This window comes from Panthera uncia, chromosome E3 (genome assembly GCF_023721935.1).
Source record: "Panthera uncia isolate 11264 chromosome E3, Puncia_PCG_1.0, whole genome shotgun sequence".
Lineage (NCBI taxonomy): Eukaryota > Metazoa > Chordata > Mammalia > Carnivora > Felidae > Panthera > Panthera uncia.
This window is the reverse complement of record NC_064815.1, coordinates 17,932,188-17,948,090: the sequence shown is the minus strand read 5'-3', so window position 1 is coordinate 17,948,090 and position 15,903 is coordinate 17,932,188. Positions and strand designations below refer to the sequence as shown.

The 15,903-nt window shown below is 51.9% G+C and overlaps 2 protein-coding genes across 3 annotated transcripts; one reads left to right on the top strand and one right to left on the bottom strand.

Moving 5' to 3' along the window:
* Positions 1-372: 372 nt before the first annotated feature.
* Positions 373-4,612, top strand: PRSS8 (serine protease 8). Its single transcript, XM_049638690.1, has 5 exons — positions 373-835; positions 2,572-2,734; positions 2,996-3,267; positions 3,354-3,520; positions 3,644-4,612. The coding sequence occupies exons 1-5, from the start codon at positions 751-753 to the stop codon at positions 3,950-3,952; spliced, it is 996 nt and encodes a 331-aa protein (XP_049494647.1). The 5' UTR covers positions 373-750; the 3' UTR covers positions 3,953-4,612.
* Positions 4,613-4,685: 73 nt separating this feature from the next.
* Positions 4,686-15,903, bottom strand: KAT8 (lysine acetyltransferase 8). 2 transcript variants are annotated; one of them, XM_049638688.1, is made up of 11 exons: positions 15,567-15,872; positions 13,923-13,997; positions 13,669-13,844; positions 9,159-9,212; positions 8,894-9,058; positions 7,951-8,040; positions 5,849-5,989; positions 5,658-5,751; positions 5,412-5,562; positions 5,110-5,264; positions 4,686-4,856 (listed from the first exon to the last, which is right to left on the bottom strand). In XM_049638688.1, exons 1-11 carry the CDS (start codon positions 15,775-15,777, stop codon positions 4,792-4,794), a joined length of 1,377 nt encoding a protein of 458 aa, XP_049494645.1. In that variant the 5' UTR covers positions 15,778-15,872; the 3' UTR covers positions 4,686-4,791. The 2 variants fall into 2 exon arrangements, with proteins under 2 accessions (XP_049494645.1, XP_049494646.1); XM_049638689.1 differs by lacking the exon at positions 5,110-5,264 and having other exon boundaries at positions 15,567-15,903.

The following is a 15,903-nucleotide window of genomic DNA, read 5'->3' as shown; positions in this document are numbered from 1 at the left end:
GTCTCCTGTGCCTGGAACATAGTAGGCACTCAGGAAATATTTATGAGATGATTGGCACTGCCAGTCGCACTCACCACACCTCACCACACACAGAGGAGGCCGCAGGCTGTATAGAAGGGCCTGAAACGGCAGGTCCAGGGCAGACCCAGGTGTCCTGAGCTCAGATACCAGGCTGAAGGAGGGAAGAAAGGAGGAGCACAGTGGCCCCAGGACAACAAAGGCTGGGCCAGGCCCTGGGGGACATAACTGGTCTGGGAGACCTGAAAGACCTGGGGCAAACGGCAGTTGGGTCACACTCTAAGGAGTGCAGCTGTCAGGGGTTTCCAGTCCCTCGCGCGCGCGCGCGCGCGCGCGCGCGCGCGCACACACACACACACACACACACACACAGGGCCTAGGGGTCTGGGAGGACTTAGGACTGTGTTGGCAACAAAAGCTGTCGGAGCTAAGTGAGGAGGGCGGGGCTAGGGGAGGGGCAGGCAGGTAGGTGCCTTTCTCCACGGATCCACCACTCTGGAAGGTCTCCACGTAGCCAGACCGAGCGGGAGACGTGTCCTCACTGGCAGCTGCGGAAACCCCAACGTCTGCCTTTGTGCCTTATTCTTGCCTTGGACATCTCTTCCCCCTTCCCAGCGCGGATTCTAGGATCCCTTCCCACTGGGCCCGACACCTGGATCTTGCCTTCGAAACCAACCCCAGGTCCCTTCCCTTGGGTGCCTGGTGTCTCCCCAGGGGCCCTGGTTCTGGGCCATGGCCCACAGGGCGGGCCTGGGACTTAGACAGCTGGAGGCTGTGGCCATTCTGCTTTTACTTGGATTATTCCGGTCCGGTCTTGGTGAGTATGTGTGGGTCAGAGAGTGTGGGGCTCAGGGAAGGGGTGGTGTACGTAAACTGAGGCTATAATCTTTTTCTGGGCACATCCCTTATCCTGGGCTCAAGAATCCCCCAGCTTCAGCCTCCCTAGATCTTGGCCTCTGTCTCTCCCTTCAGCTTCGGCCTCCGGGGAGTCAAGGGGGTGGGGAGGACCGTCCTCTGGAGAAGTGGTAGGTGCTAAGGGGCCTGGGAACTCTGGTCTTTCCTGTTTACCCTAAGCTCTTGCTCTCTCCCTCCAGGAGCTGATGGGGAGGAAGGTGAGCCTTGCATGGGGGAGGGGAAAAGGAAGGGAACCGGGATTCAGATTCCAATGGAGTGTTTCATGAGTGCCTGACCCTCTCTATAGGGCCATCTCACCCACTCTTATTACCTTATGTAAATCCCCCCATTAGTACTGAAAGATGGGGATTAGAGCCCTAATTCTTCGGAGAAAGAAACTGAGGTAGAGAGTGAAGTGACTTAGCCAAGAGCACACAGCCAATAAGAGGTGTCGCTGAGATTTTACACCCAGATCTGATTCCAAAGGTGGGTCCTTTGAGGAAAATGAACCAGAGGTTTCCTTTCTTCTAAGGCTCACCACTTGACTCGGAGTCTGGTTTTCAATTCCCACTTCACCAGATACTACTGGCTATGTATCCTTGGCCAGTCCCCTCACCTCAAAAATGGAAGTTGGTTATGTTTGTCTCCTGGGGCCCAGTGAGGAGTCATGGAGATAGAAGTGAAAGCCCTCTCCCAGCCTGGCATTGCTTGAACAGTCACTAAATAGTAGCTATTGTAGTTATTATGAGGAGAGAAGGAGGAGCTTGGCTGGGCAGTTTTCCCTGCTCCGGGGAAGGTGACTTTGTGAAAGGCTGTTGGGTCCTGCTCCAAACGGCAGCCTCGGTGGGGGTGAGGCAGTCCTGGAAACCAGATGTTCAGTGTGGGAGCCCTGTTGTTTGTTCAACACACATCCACCACTCTGTGTGTCCAGCCCTGTGCTCAGCACTGGGGACAAGGAGATCTGCTCCAGTCCCTGTCACTAGGGAATGCCCAGATTGCTGCAGTTGAAACAGTCATAGACCATCATGACTGTGTGATGGGGCAGTGCTGGGGAAAGTATGGGCCCTGGGAGCTTCCAGCATTGTCTAACTCAGCCAGCAGGCTCAGGGCAGGTTAAGGAGTGCCTGACGTTTGAATGGTCTCCGTAGGCAAATAGGTCTGCATAGCAGAGTGGGGATGAAGAAAGGTATTCTAGGCAGAGGGACCTGGATAAGCAAAGGTCTAGAGGCAAACAAGTGTGTGGCCCAGTATAAATGTCCAGAGGGATGGCTGGAGTAAATGGTAGTGCCATGGAAGGTAGAGAATGTATCTTAAGGGCAATGTGGAGCCTGGGGAGGATTTAAGCTGAGGTATGACCTGATCAGATTTGTGGTTTATAAAGATCTTCTGACTTGTAAGGAGTGGACTGAATGGAAGGTAGGAGGATCTGAGACAAAGGAAGGCGCATGAAACTTGGGTTAGGTAATGAGGGTGGTAAGGGGGCAGAACTAACCATGCCCAGTGAGCAGTGGGGCAAGGACAAAGGGGTGGCTGGCTCCTGCGAACTCACTTCCCAAGCTCCAAACCAGATTGTCTGGGCTATATGGGGAATGGCAGGGCTGAGGACCTGGTATGGGGGCCCCAGAAGGACCTGACCCCCTCCCCTTCCTCCCTGGGCAGCCTTCTGCGGCGTGGCCTCCCAAGCACGCATCACAGGTGGTAGCAGTGCAGCCGCTGGCCAGTGGCCCTGGCAGGTCAGCATCACCTACGATGGCACCCACGCGTGTGGTGGTTCTCTCGTGTCTGAGCAGTGGGTGCTCTCAGCTGCTCACTGCTTCCCAAGGTACCAGCTGGGTGGTGGGCATGGCGGGGAAGTCAAAGGTGGATCAGTCTAGGCCAGAGGTTGGGATTCTTGGGTTGGCTCGAGGGGTATCAATAAAGTCTGAAAGGATCAGTCAGCAGTGAAGGTCAGAGGTGACAGGTCACAGGGTAAAACTAGCATGCAGTCTGGGATCAGAATCTGGGGTTGGATATAACAAGCCCAAAGGGATCAGGGAACTAGGAGAGGTCTCCTGGGTCCCAGCCTTGGCCCCTCTGCCTGCAGGGAGCACGTCAAGGAAGACTATGAGGTAAAGCTTGGGGCCCACCAGCTGGACTCCTACACGCCTGAGGCCGAGGTCCGCACCGTGGCACAGGTCATTTCCCACTCCAGCTACCACCAGGAGGGCTCCCAGGGTGACATTGCACTCCTCCGTCTCAGTAGCCCTGTCACCTTCTCCCGCTACATCCGGCCCATCTGCCTCCCTGCAGCCAACGCCTCCTTCCCCAATGGCCTCCAATGTACTGTCACCGGATGGGGCCACGTTGCGCCCTCAGGTGAGGTGGGCGCTGATGCCTAGAGGCATGGAGGGGTGCCTGACTTAGGGTAGGAGGCCCCAGGTAAGCATCTTTTGCTCCTACAGTGAGCCTCCTGGCCCCCCGGCAGCTTCAGCAACTTGAGGTGCCACTGATCAGCCGAGAGACATGTAACTGTCTGTACAACATTGACGCCAAACCTGAGGAGCCCCACTTTATCCAGCAGGACATGCTGTGTGCTGGCTATGTGAAGGGGGGCAAGGATGCCTGCCAGGTAAATGCAGGGGTTCCAGTGAGACGAGCGCACCTTGGGAGATGAGGGCCGGATGGGGCTGGCGTGGATGACTGGAGGCCTGGGGCCTAGTCTTGACAGTTACTGTATGACTTTTCTCTTCAGGGTGACTCTGGGGGCCCACTCTCCTGCCTTGTGGGGGGCCTCTGGTACCTGGCAGGCATTGTGAGCTGGGGCGATGCCTGTGGGGCCCCCAACAGGCCTGGCGTGTACACTCTGACCTCCAGCTATACCTCCTGGATTCACTATCATGTGACAGAGCTCCAGCCTCGTGTGGTGCCCCAAATCCAGGAGTCTCAGCCCGATGGCCATCTTTGTGTCAACCACCAGGCCTTCAACTCTGCCCCAGCCCAGGCCGTATTGGGGCTCATCCTTCTGCTGCCACTAGGCCTGACCCTGGGCCTCCTCTGCTGAGCTAGTCATCCTGAGAGCTGACCCCGCTTCCAGGACTTCCACACTGCCCCCAAGGACAGATGCCTGGCCCAGGAATGGACCTGGCCCTTCCCTGACATCTTTTGGGTCTTGGGACTGGCTTAAGCCACTCCTTCCTCCCAGAACCCTGTGGGAGTCCAGGGCACTATCCTGACCTTTGAGCCCACTCTTCTGGGTTTGTTCTTTGCAACTACGGTCCACAGTCAGGTGTTTTACTACCTGTGGTATTGGCTAGGACCTCTAGCCACCCCTACCTACTGTTCACAACCCTACTCACTGGGCTCCTATGGAGCCCCCAAGGACCCTTAGCTATGAAAATGAGCCAAGGCTCCCCACCCTGTTTCTAGAAAACTGGGTACCTGCCCAGCTAACTGCTGCTAAAGAACTGGCTCTAGCACCCTACCAGTTCTGCCTGATGAGCCCCATCACTTCACCTTCTTCCTGTATTCTGAGCGGGGACTGCCTCTGGGCAGCATGTTTTCAAGAACAGAAAAGGCCCCAATCTTGCCCCATTGGCTGCCATGCCCTCCTCGAACCTCAACTCCTAGACTCCGGAGGACTGAGCCCCCACCGGAACTGGGCTTGGGCTTGGATCTGGGGTGAGGGGTAGAAAGAACAAGGAGTAAAATGTTTTGAGCACAATTGGCTGTGTGTGTGGCGTGCAACAAAGAACATCAGCTCTTAGCCTCTCCCTCCCACCTCCAAAGTCCAGAACCACTGGCAGAACTTACTTTATTTTAAAAAATGACGAAACAGGTCTGTACATATTTACAGGCTAGGGGACAAGGAGATAAAGGTCCAGCAGCAGGGGCACAGGCCATTCACTTCTTGGAGAGTTTCACTTGCTTGTGCTTGGGGGGGGCCCACTTGAGACAGACAGAGTCCACTGTGGGGAGACAGACATGAGAGGCAGGGCTGGGCCTCTGGGCCCAGGCCAGGTATCACCTCTAGGTGAGAACAAGGGCAGACTGAGTCCTGGGAAGGGGGCAGGGAAGCCTGGGAATGACTAGCCTGCCCCAGGCTTCAGTCCTGGGAGCTGGTCAGACTAGTTTGGGATCATGTGACAGCAAAAAGGTAGCTCTGGCTCCTCAACACCTACCCCCTACCACACACAACCTGGGCAGCCCCCGCCCCCCTACCTGTTATGGGTGGTTTCTTATACTGAGCACTTTTGAGGTGTTCTTCTACCAGCTTGGGTGTGACACAGATCACATGCTGGCCCTTCCAGTACTTGACCATATTGAGGGACTGTAGGGTGCTGATGATGTCATTCTGGGTGATGCTGGTCATCTGACTGCAGAAAGGGATTGGAGTAGTTGCTGGGGAGAGTTCCCTTGTGGGGTCTGACTGGGACAGCAAAAGGGGACAAGGAGACAGACAAGATCATGGCCAACCTTAGATTCTTCTAAGGGTTCCTCTTTAAGGGTTCCAGGGCCCTCACCTAAGATCCTTGATGGACAGTGTGCCCCGGAAGTCTCGCAGGATCTCCAGCAGGACCCAAGACCAGTAGCTGCGGTAGCTGAGCTTGCCCAGGTCAGACAGTGGCTTCTCAGGGGAGCCTACTGTGCTCTCTAGCTTGGAGAGCTCGTAACCTGGCAGTGGTGGAAAGAAGGATTCTGAGGACCCGGCCCTGCGGTGGCACCCCCACCGTAGTTGCCCCTTCCTTGACAGGTCAGGAACCACTCACTGAAAGCAATGAGGAATTTTCCATAGCCACGCCGCTGATAGGGGGGCAGAGTCAGGATGCAGGCCACATTGTTCCCATCTGGAGACTCCTTCTCCTACAGGGGTGTGTGGTCAGGACCTCTGGGGAGGCTCAGTCCCTTTTCTGGTTCATAGTCCCCACCCTCCCTTAACCCGGGCTCCCCACCCCAGCACCTTAGAGAAGTAGCCAACAATGTGGGCCCCCTGCCTGTCCACTTCAGTCAAGATGTAAAAGACGAAGGGCTCCACGTCGAAGTACAACGTCTTGTGGTCCAGGAAAAGCTTGGCCAGCAGACACAGGTTCTGACAGTAAATCTGAGGAGTGGGGAGGTGGAAGCAGGCTCAGGGAGCAGGTACAACACTCCCACCTCGGTCCACCGAGGCCTGGGCTGTGGCTGCCACCCTGCTATGCAAGTGCCAGGCACTAGAGAGCAGCCAGTGCCAGGCCAGTGAGAAGCAGGCTCCTCACAATATTTAGAATTGGAAGGAGTCTTACCGTCATTTTCTGATGGACAGGGAAACTGAAAACCAGAGAGCTAGATTAATCTGTTACCACTTCTTTTTTTGTTTTTTTCTTTCCTTTTTTTTTCTTCCAAAGATTTTATTTTTAAGTAATCTCTACACCCAACATAAGGCTCAAACTCACAACCCTGAGATCAAGAGTCACGTGCTCCACCAATAGCCAGCCAAGTGCCCCATTCAGTTACCTTTTTTTTTTTTTTTTTTTTTTAAATAGGTTCCATGCCCAGCTTTGGACCCCAAAGCAGGGCTTGAACTCATAATCCTGAAAGCAGAGCTGAAAGTCTAGCCGATTGACCCACCCAGGCACCCCTCAGTTACCACTTCTAAGTGCTAAATAGGAGTTCAATCTTCAGGGACATTAAATCTTATGTTTCAGATTGGGAAACTGAGGCTCAGAGGAGCTATGGCTGGCATGAGGTCCCACAGCTGCTGAGTGCTACAGCAGGATTCAAACTGGTATATGAGTTCTGTCTTGTTCAGAGCAAGCACCAAGCTTCATGCTTAGCCTCGTGCTTGGTAAATGTTTGCTGAATGGGTGAGCTTTGAGCCTGACTCCAAAGCCTGAGCTGTCTGCCCACTTGGCCACACTCTGCTGAGGCCCAGATACCCACTCAGGCTAGAGACCGACATCGGAAGGGACAATGAGACCGTGAGGGTGGCTTCATGGCACAGATCAAGAGGCCCACTGATTTAGGACACCTTTTACACCCACTCTTATTTGACCCAACAATTGTGAAGCCCAGCATTGCTAGTGCACTTTGCTTAGGAAGAAACTGAGGCTCTGGGAAGGGGCAGTGCTTGCCTGAGGCTTCAAAGTTAACCAAGGGTAGAGCTAGAAAGAACATCCACACCTCCTGCTGGAGCCCTTTGTGCCACACCCCCTGTTCATGCTCAGGCAAAGCAGGGGACTCAGGCCAGGTTAAGGGCTAATATTCCCCAAGCTATTTATCACAAGGCTGACTGAGCCCAAGAGGTCACCAATAGTAACAAAGGCCCATGTTTACTAAGCACCTACTTGATGCCAGGCACAGTGTTAACTACTTGCCATTGCTGTCTCATTTGTTCCACCAACAACCCTATTAGGTAAACATTATCATGACTCTTATCTTATAGATGAGGAAACAGGAACAAACAACGTTAAGTAACTTGTCCAAGGTCAGCTACTAAATGACAGGACAATTTGAAGCAGGAGCCACTCAGAAGCCTGCCCTCTCTTCCTCACACTCTACTGCCCTTCCATGGGAACAGGGACACTTAGTGAGACCTTCCCAGACTGACCAGGTAAAGGCCAGGTTCTCAATTGCAGCAAAGCAGGCCCTAAAGGCCCCACCCTCCCCCACTGAAGTCTTTCTGTCAGAAACCAGGAACTCAGCTGTCAGAGCCACACTGGTCTCAGGCAGAAAGTCTCACACCAAGCAGTCTCCTCCCAGGAAAGAAACCTTTCCTTCAGGCAGAAAGAGAAAGCGCTTCTAAAAGCACCCTCCGGCATAACAGTCTATTCTGGGTGTCAAAACTGCCCAATACTAAGCTACCCATCAGGAGAAAAGTCTTCAGGGACAGAACGGAAACTCAGTCCCCAAAACTGACACCACAGGGCCATGTGTCTACCAAGGCTAAGCATGATCCCACAGGCCTTTTCCCGGTGGGGGCTTGTCCCAAGACTGGCTTCTACCCTTTTGGTGACAACGAGGATCATCCAAGAGGTGCCAGTGCTTCTCCCTACCTCCCCACAGCACTTCGGTCATCTAACTCACCTTGTGGTCTTTGCCATCCACCTCGTACACGGAGATGTTGCTCTTGCGATAGATCTCCTTCCCTGGGGGTTGCCGCCACTGACACTGCCCCTGGGGGTGGGGATGGGGAGACAAAAGCTTGAGACCCCGAGGTTCTCTGCTAGGTACACCCATACAAGCCCGTGTGGCTTCCAACAGGTCTCTGCTTCTGTTTCCCCATCTACAGACTCTGGGCTCCATACCTCACCTATGTCAAGGAATCCTCCCAACTCCCTGAGGAGACAGAGCCTATTTTATAGGCTATTTTACAGATTTTATAGATGAAGAAGCCCAGAGAGGCTAAATAACTGGCTTGAATATTATACAGCTAGATGGTTTCAAGTTCAGAGCAGCCTGGCTTTGGAGGACTCTCCAGCGCTCTTATCCATGACAATGGCGATTGCTAAAATGCATACATCTGCCTCAGGTTACACCCTTTGGGAAATATCCTCGTGTTCCCTGCTGCACTAGTGATGCGAGCCCCCGGCAACACCCACCCCCACACCAACCCCACCCCCCCCACAGCTCCCCCCTCTTCCCCGCCAATGCTTCCCATCTGTCCACACCTTACAGTCCCATTGCTCAGGGGCTATGCTCGCTTCCTCTTTTGCACTGAGGAACCTGGCACTGCGCTGGCCTTGATTAACATGTGGTGTTTGGGTTGACCTGAAGAAGTGGTAAGGGCAGGGATTACTGTCCCCATTCCACAGAAGAGGAAACTGAGGTCTGGGGAAAGGCAGCAAGTTGGCCAAGGTCCCTCGAGCAAAGGTAAGGCCAGGCCTAGAACCCAGGTCTCTTGACCCACGGGCAGCTCTTCCTTGTACTCGACTCCTCTGGACCTGTCTCTCTTCCCTATCGCTGCAGCCTCAGCAGCCCTCGCCTCCACGCCTGCCTCTCTCACCAGACCCGGGTGGCCCAGTCTCACCAAGTGGAAGCGGTAGCTCTTCTCGAATTTCATGTACTTAAGGCAGTACTCGCAGAGCCACAGCTTGGGCTGTTTCCCATAGTCCTCAGGGAACGGTGAGAAGTACCAGGCATCGATTTCGTAGTTCCCGATGTGGATCTTGTCCACATACTTCACCTTGGTGATCTGTGGGTAACGTGGGAGTGGAGGGCAGTGGATGGCTCAGTCAGAGCAAGGAAAGCTGGGAGAGGGGGTACCCACAGGCAGGAGCCCTGCCCCTGCTTACCGCCTCATGTTCCTTCTCCAAGGCTGCTGTTGTGGGGTCCATCTCCGCATAGGTCTGGGCAAGGACAGAGCAGTGGACAGAGGTGAACAGAAGTGGAGGTCAAGCCGTCCCTCCCCTGAACCAGAAGCCAGTGCTTCCTTCCCGTCTTCCAGACCTCATCCTCCGAATGACAACAACCACATGAACAGCTGACTTGTTTTATCTGGTTTTGAAGCCGGGTGGGCCAAGCTTCTCCCTCACTTTCCCTGCCCACCCACACATCCGTGATGCCCGAGTTTAGACCTTTTGCCAGATGAACATGGCTAGGATCAGGCCTGGTTCCAGTCTCCTTGGGCTAAAACCTTCAGCTATACAAGGGGATCAACCAGCTCTGCCAAAATTGTCGTGAGGCAGGTGAGTAATGGATCTTGTCTTCTGTGCAAACAGGAGGAACTGGCACTAGACTCCCTGGTGTGACTGGACCTCTTTCCTGAGCACCAGATCCAGGGAGCTGCCTGCCCCATGGGTCACTCCCATAGGTGCCTAGGTGTCTAGAAAGGAACTAAACCTGTGCTCCCTACAAACCTATTCGTCCTCCTGGGGTCCCCATCTCACTGGGCACATCCCCTCAGTCCAACTGTCCAAGACCAATAGCAAGTCTGCTCTTTTTTTTAAGTGCTTTTATTTATTTGAGAGAGAGAGAGAGAGAGAGAGAGAGAGAGAGAGAGAGAGAGAGGAAATCGGGGGAGGGGCAGAGAGAATCCCAAGCAGGTTCCACACTGCCAGCTCAGAGTCTGATGCGGGGCTCGAACTCACAAACCATGAGATCATGACCTGAGCCGAAATCAAGAGTCGGATGCTTAACCAACTGAGACACCCAGGTGCCCCTGGTCTGCTTTTAAGACTCCTTCTCTCAGGAAGCTGGCATTCAATTTACGGCCAAGTCCTGTGAATTTTACCTCCTTGACATCTGTGCAATTGAACGCTCTCTGGAATTCTCTGCCCAAGTCCAAATAGCCATTGCCACCATCTCAAGTCTGGACAATTACCTAAGCCCCTGCAGATTCTCAGCCTCCAGTCTTAGCCCCTTCAAATCTACATTATCGATAACTCTCTTTTTGAGGCCTCCGTGCCTTTGCACATGCAGTTTCCTCTCCTCTTTCTGCCAAAAAATGCTTACTCAACCTCAAACAGAGCGTAAGCCAGGTGAGTGTGAGATGAGGCAGTTTTATGAGCCATCATGGGTAATTGTTTTTACTGTGCTCTTTCCTGTCCTTCAAGGCCTTGCACCCTTCCTGCCCCCTCCAGGAGACTGGACTGGATTCTTCTGACACAGAATATGCCCTCTCCTTCTCAAGTTGGGAATGCAGTGGTTAACAACAATCCCCTCTAACTGCCCCCAATTGGTTTCCCCTATTTTCCAAGTCCTTAGAAAGCAGGGACTAAAAGTCATGTCACACTCACAACACATCCTATTCCTAAGCCAGACTCTGTAGAAGCAAAGCAAGCACAGCCTAACAATGAAGGGGGGATCCAAGAAGGCCCATAACCTACACTAGAGGAGATAGCAGCCTTGCCCTATAGTTGAGAAAGGAGAAAGGAGCCAGCATTTTACCCAGACCCCCTTCCACAAAGCACTTTGCCTGTATGGCCTCATTTAACCTTTTCAGCCACCCTAAAACAGAGCATTCTTATTTCTATTTTACAGGGAAGTAAACAGGCAGGGAGAGGTGAGGTCACTTGCCCTTGGGGATAGCCAGCTGCCATTTATTCCAAGTGCCAAGCACTCCATAGGCATTACTTCATTTAGTCCTCACAAAGAACCAGGGACAAGAGTGCTCATTATCCATACTGCACAAAAAGGAAACTAAGGCACAGAAAGGTGAGGCTACAGAACCGGTACTCAGCACTGTCAGGCACAGGCCCCTCGTTTGTCCAACCCCGAGCCTAACCCCTGCAAAGATGAGGGAAGAAAGATTTTCCTCATATGAGTCTTTAAAAACCCACTTCCCAGCTCTCACAAAATACAATCCTCTTCTGCAAATGCATTAAAGAATACAAAAACACTACTTTTTCAAATGCTGCAGTTTATTTAGAATTCAACGTTAATTAAGCTGTGAAGAACCTGGCTCATTAACTCCCCGATTATCCATCCTCTAAATTTATCACCACTGGCCTACTGTCATCCACCCTGCTGACCATCAGCTTTGAGGTACATTTTTGAGATTTAATTTGCTAGTGCAACCTGGTCGAGGAACTAAGAGATACTCAGACCTATGTTCTCCAACGGAAGAGCCACTGGCCACAAGTGGCTATTTAAACTCATTGTTTAAATTTTTTTTTTAATGTTTATTTATTTTTAAGAGAGAGAGAGAGAGAGAGAGAGAGAGAGAGAGAGCGCGAGCAGGGGAAGGGCAGAGAGAGACGGAGACATAGAATCTGAAGCAGGCTCCAAGCTCTAAGCTGGCAGCACAGAGGCTGACACAGGACTCGAACTCGCAAACCATGAGATCATGACCTGAGCCAAAGTCAGATGCTTAACTGACGGAGCTACCCAGGCACCCCTAAATTCATTAAATTTAAATAAAATTTAATTCTTAGCCACACCAAACACATTTCAAGTGCTCAATTGCCACATGTGGCCAGTGGCTACTCTATCAGACAATAGATATTAAACATTCCCACTTGTCACAGGAAGATCAATTGGACAGTGCTGCCTTAGACCCTGAAGGTCTTCCTGGTTCAGGGATTTCAAAATTTTTTTTTCACAACCCCCAACAGGAAGAGCAGTTAGCACTGTAAACCAGTTGACCTGTTTGTGTATACATATATGTGTATCTCTATGTGCTTCTCAAAAATAATACTTACCTTTGATAAGGCACAACGTACTCTGACATTTTCTATCTTATCCTATTCCTTCCTTTAATTTTTTTATTATCTTTATTTTTTAAGCAATCTCTCCACCCAATGCGGGGCATAAACTCATGACCCTGAGATTAAGAGTTGCATGCTCTACCAACTGAACCAGCCAGGCACCCCTCTTTCTCTCATTTTCAAATTTAAACGCTGGTCACAACCTACTGAACTAATTTGGCAATCTACTAAACCTGCACCCCACAGTTGGAAAAACATTGCCCCAAAGCACACAACAAACATGCAGAAGGATGAAATCTCACTGGCTGAAAGTAATGAATGTCTAAGTGCCTTGAAATCTCAATAAGCCCTGGACTCATCTGCACTCCCCATTTTACAAAAAGAAACTGAGACTCGGAGTGGGGGAAAAGTATCCCCCAGGGGCAGGGGTGAAAAGAACCCAGACTCTGGAACAAGTGGCCCAAGTTTCTAGGACATGTCAAAGTCATGATTAAGGGCTGGTGCCCTGAAGTAGGACAATCTAGTTGGCAAGTCTAATTCCTGACTGGGTTCTTTTTTTTTTTTTTTTAATGTTTATTTTTGAGAGAGAGAGATACAGAGTGTGAGTGGGGGAGGGGCAGAGAGAGAGGGAGACACAGAAGCCGAAAAGGGCTCCGGGCTCTGAGTTGTCAGCACAGAGCCCGACGCGGGGCTCGAACTCACAAATGGTGAGATCATGACCTGAGCCGAAGTCAGACACTCAACCGACTGAGCCACCCAGGCGCCCCCCAACTGGGTTCTTAAACCCATCTATTCCTCCCCGGTAAACTGGAGATAATAACGATGCTTACCTCACTGGACTGCTGTGAAACTTCAGTGAGATGATGTATTAAAACACTTAGCCTATAACTTTGGCTCACAAGCCAATAAATGTTTGCCATTATTATTCTAATTCCAGTCCACCCTTTTACTAGCTGTGTAACCTTGGGCATGTTACCTAACCTCTCAGATCCTGCTTCCTCCTCTACAAAAAGAAACCATTATTCCTGTGGCATTGAACTGTTAGGAAGGATGCGTTCACCTTATGTACATACGGGACTCAGCACGGTGCTTGGCAACAGCAAGCAAGCACCCAATATCATATGTTCTCTTCCTTCTCTTCGGACTTCAATTCTTTGTCTACGGTGGCACAGCAAATAGGAGACAAAGGAGGCTATTGGTGCAGGAGGCCTGAGTTCCAGTCCCAGGTGTGCCATTTCCTTGCTGTGAGACTGGAGCCAAGCGCTTGCCCTCTCTGAGCCTCAGTTTTCTGATCTGTGAAGAGTATCTCACAAAACATAAGTAAAGTCCCTTACACATTATAAGAGCTTAAGAAATGGGAACTGCTGGAACATCTGGGTGGCTCAGTCGGTTAAGCAGCCGACTTCAGCTCAGGTCATGATCTCATGGCTCAGAGGTTCGAGCCCCACATCAGGCTCACTGCTGTCAAAGCAGAGCCTGCTTCGGATCCTCCGTCTCCCTCTCTCTCTCCCGCCAAAATACATAAACATTAAAAAAAAGGAAGAAAGAAAAAAAAAAAAGAAACAGGAGCTGCTATGGTTTTGGCACTGGGACCCAAGGAAGTTGGCAGAGGCAGCTGAGCCTCCTGGGGCCTTGGGGAAAGGTAGGGGGTCCAGACCTTCTGCACATGGTTGATCTCATCATGCTTGCGCTTTTGGTTGCGAGTGATCTTGCGCTCAGGCTGCTCAGCCAGCTCGCTCAGGTACTTCTCTGAGTTCTTCTGCACGGCATCTTTTACTGTTTTGGTCAGTGCCAGCCGGTTCTTGTCTACCCATTCGTCTAGTCGCCGGTTAACTGTGAGGATAGGCCATGAGAGTGCTGTACTTCCACCCCTCTCCCCCACCCAAGCCCAGAAAGCCCCAAGTCACTCACAGCCCACGTAGTGTACATAGAATTCCTCTCGGCCCTCCTGATCATTCACTCGAGACTGAATCACTTCAGCAGAATCTGTGAAAGAAAAAGGATAGGATCATCAGAAAGGCAGGGCTGGAACAAGAAGAATCCTTCACACTGAGGAGCAGTTTCCAGACTCCAGGGACATACACAAGCTAACATCACCCGTCTACATCTGCCATTCCATCGATCGTTGCCTGTGAAGTGGGCTAGGTTGGAGCTGTTACTCTTACTTTACAGATGAAAAACTGAAGCTTACCCAGGCTCACATATTTGAAAAACAGTAAGAAGTCAACATTTAACTGAGTTTAGGTCTGGCTCCAAATGCAATGCTTGTTTTACTATACTTAGTTGCTCATTTGTTGAGGAGTCATGAAGGCTGGCTCTGGGTTTATACACAATTCTAGCTCCTCACTTCCTATATTTAAGTGCAAATTATTTTGGTTGAGCCTCAGTTTCTTCATCTACAAAACAGAACTAATAGTGCCCACCTCAGAGGGTGAGCTAATGCCTCTAAAGCATGTAGCATAGCGCCTGACAACTAGCCAACCATTCAACAAATGAGTAAGGCAACCACTGCGTGTCTGGTCCTATGCTGTGTTATTGCTGGGTAGAGAGGACACAACAATGAATCACAAGAGGTCCTGCCCTCCAGAAGTTCCCACTTTGATATGGGAAGACGCAGACGATGACTACATAATGTCACATATACTATGGCTAGCTGAGGTATGAAGAAAATGTTGTAGCTACATTCATAAGGGGAGGACTCACTTTGCCTGAAGGGAGTCAGTAATGGCATCACAAGGGATATGGTGTGTTAAAGGATGAGTAGGAGCTAGCTAGGTGAATAAGAAAGGCAAGGACATTCAAGCATTGGGCACAGGTGGTAAAAGGCATGTGGTCTTCAGAAAGAGTACAGTGTGGTCTAGTCTGGCAATGGCCTTTGCTAGGGGTGTCTAAAAACCACAGGTCACAAAGATGTACGTCCTTCTAAGGAATTGGGGGTTTATTCTGAAGATGAACTAAGGCAAGAAAAGGAAAAAGGAAGCTCAATTTTGTGTTTTGGTAGGTCCCCTCTGCTGGCGGTTGTAGAAGAGGGATGGAAAAGTAAGTCGCAGAGACCAGAGAGACCAGCAAGGAACGATGGTTTTCTTTAAAAAGGGAATGAAGGGGCGCCTGGGTGGCGCAGTCGGTTAAGCGTCCGACTTCAGCCAGGTCACGATCTCGCGGTCCGTGAGTTCGAGCCCTGCATCAGGCTCTGGGCTGATGGCTCGGAGCCTGGAGCCTGCTTCCGATTCTGTGTCTCCCTCTCTCTCTGCCCCTCCCCAGTTCATGCTCTGTCTCTCTCTGTCCCAAAAATAAAAAAAAAAAAATAAAAAACGTTGAAAAAAAATAAAAAGGGAATGAAGTCTAAGATTGGATAAGCAAGTGGAAAGGGAGCTCTACATACAATTAAACGGGAGCTGCTTGTGTTCCAGGAGAGCCAGACTGGTGGGGTTTGCAGGCGGTGCCCGGGAGGGGCGGAAACTCCGCGCTCTTCCCTCAAGCCCCGCCCCTACAACGTCAGCCCCTCAGAGAACCCGCCCTCATGCCCCGCCCCCTGTCCCTGGGCCCCGCCCTCACGCCAGGTGCTATCCGGTCGTCGGCACAGGTACGTTTCTCCGATCTCCACGGTGACTTCCGGCTCGCCGCGCGCTGGAGTCGGGGGAGAGACGCGGCCCGGGGACGGGGCGGTCCCCTCGACCGCCGCATTCTCCCCGGGCCCGGGATCGCTCTCCCCCGCGACCCCTGAAGTAGCCGCCGCAACCGCCGCAGCTGCTCCCTGTGCCGCCATCGTCGTAGTGGAAATGACGCTGGAATCCGGCGCCGCGCAGCGCTTTTAGTTCCGGGTCAGCGACGCGTGGCGGAGGCAGCTGCTGCCTTGAAGGCGGGGCCTGTGGCGTAGCAAGAGCTCACTGGT

Coding starts and splice junctions, on each gene's coding strand:
- KAT8 (XM_049638688.1), bottom strand. CDS start 15,777: ATGGCGGCACAGGGAGCAGCTGCGGCGGTTGCGGCGGCTACTTCAGGG. Junction 13,845..13,922: donor CTATGTACACTACGTGGGCT/GTGAGTGACTTG, acceptor CTATCCTCACAG/TTAACCGGCGACTAGACGAA. Junction 5,563..5,657: donor AAAATTCCTCATTGCTTTCA/GTGAGTGGTTCC, acceptor CACCACTGCCAG/GTTACGAGCTCTCCAAGCTA.
- PRSS8 (XM_049638690.1), top strand. CDS start 751: ATGGCCCACAGGGCGGGCCTGGGACTTAGACAGCTGGAGGCTGTGGCC. Junction 836..2,571: donor ATTATTCCGGTCCGGTCTTG/GTGAGTATGTGT, acceptor CTCCCTGGGCAG/CCTTCTGCGGCGTGGCCTCC. Junction 3,268..3,353: donor GGGCCACGTTGCGCCCTCAG/GTGAGGTGGGCG, acceptor TTGCTCCTACAG/TGAGCCTCCTGGCCCCCCGG.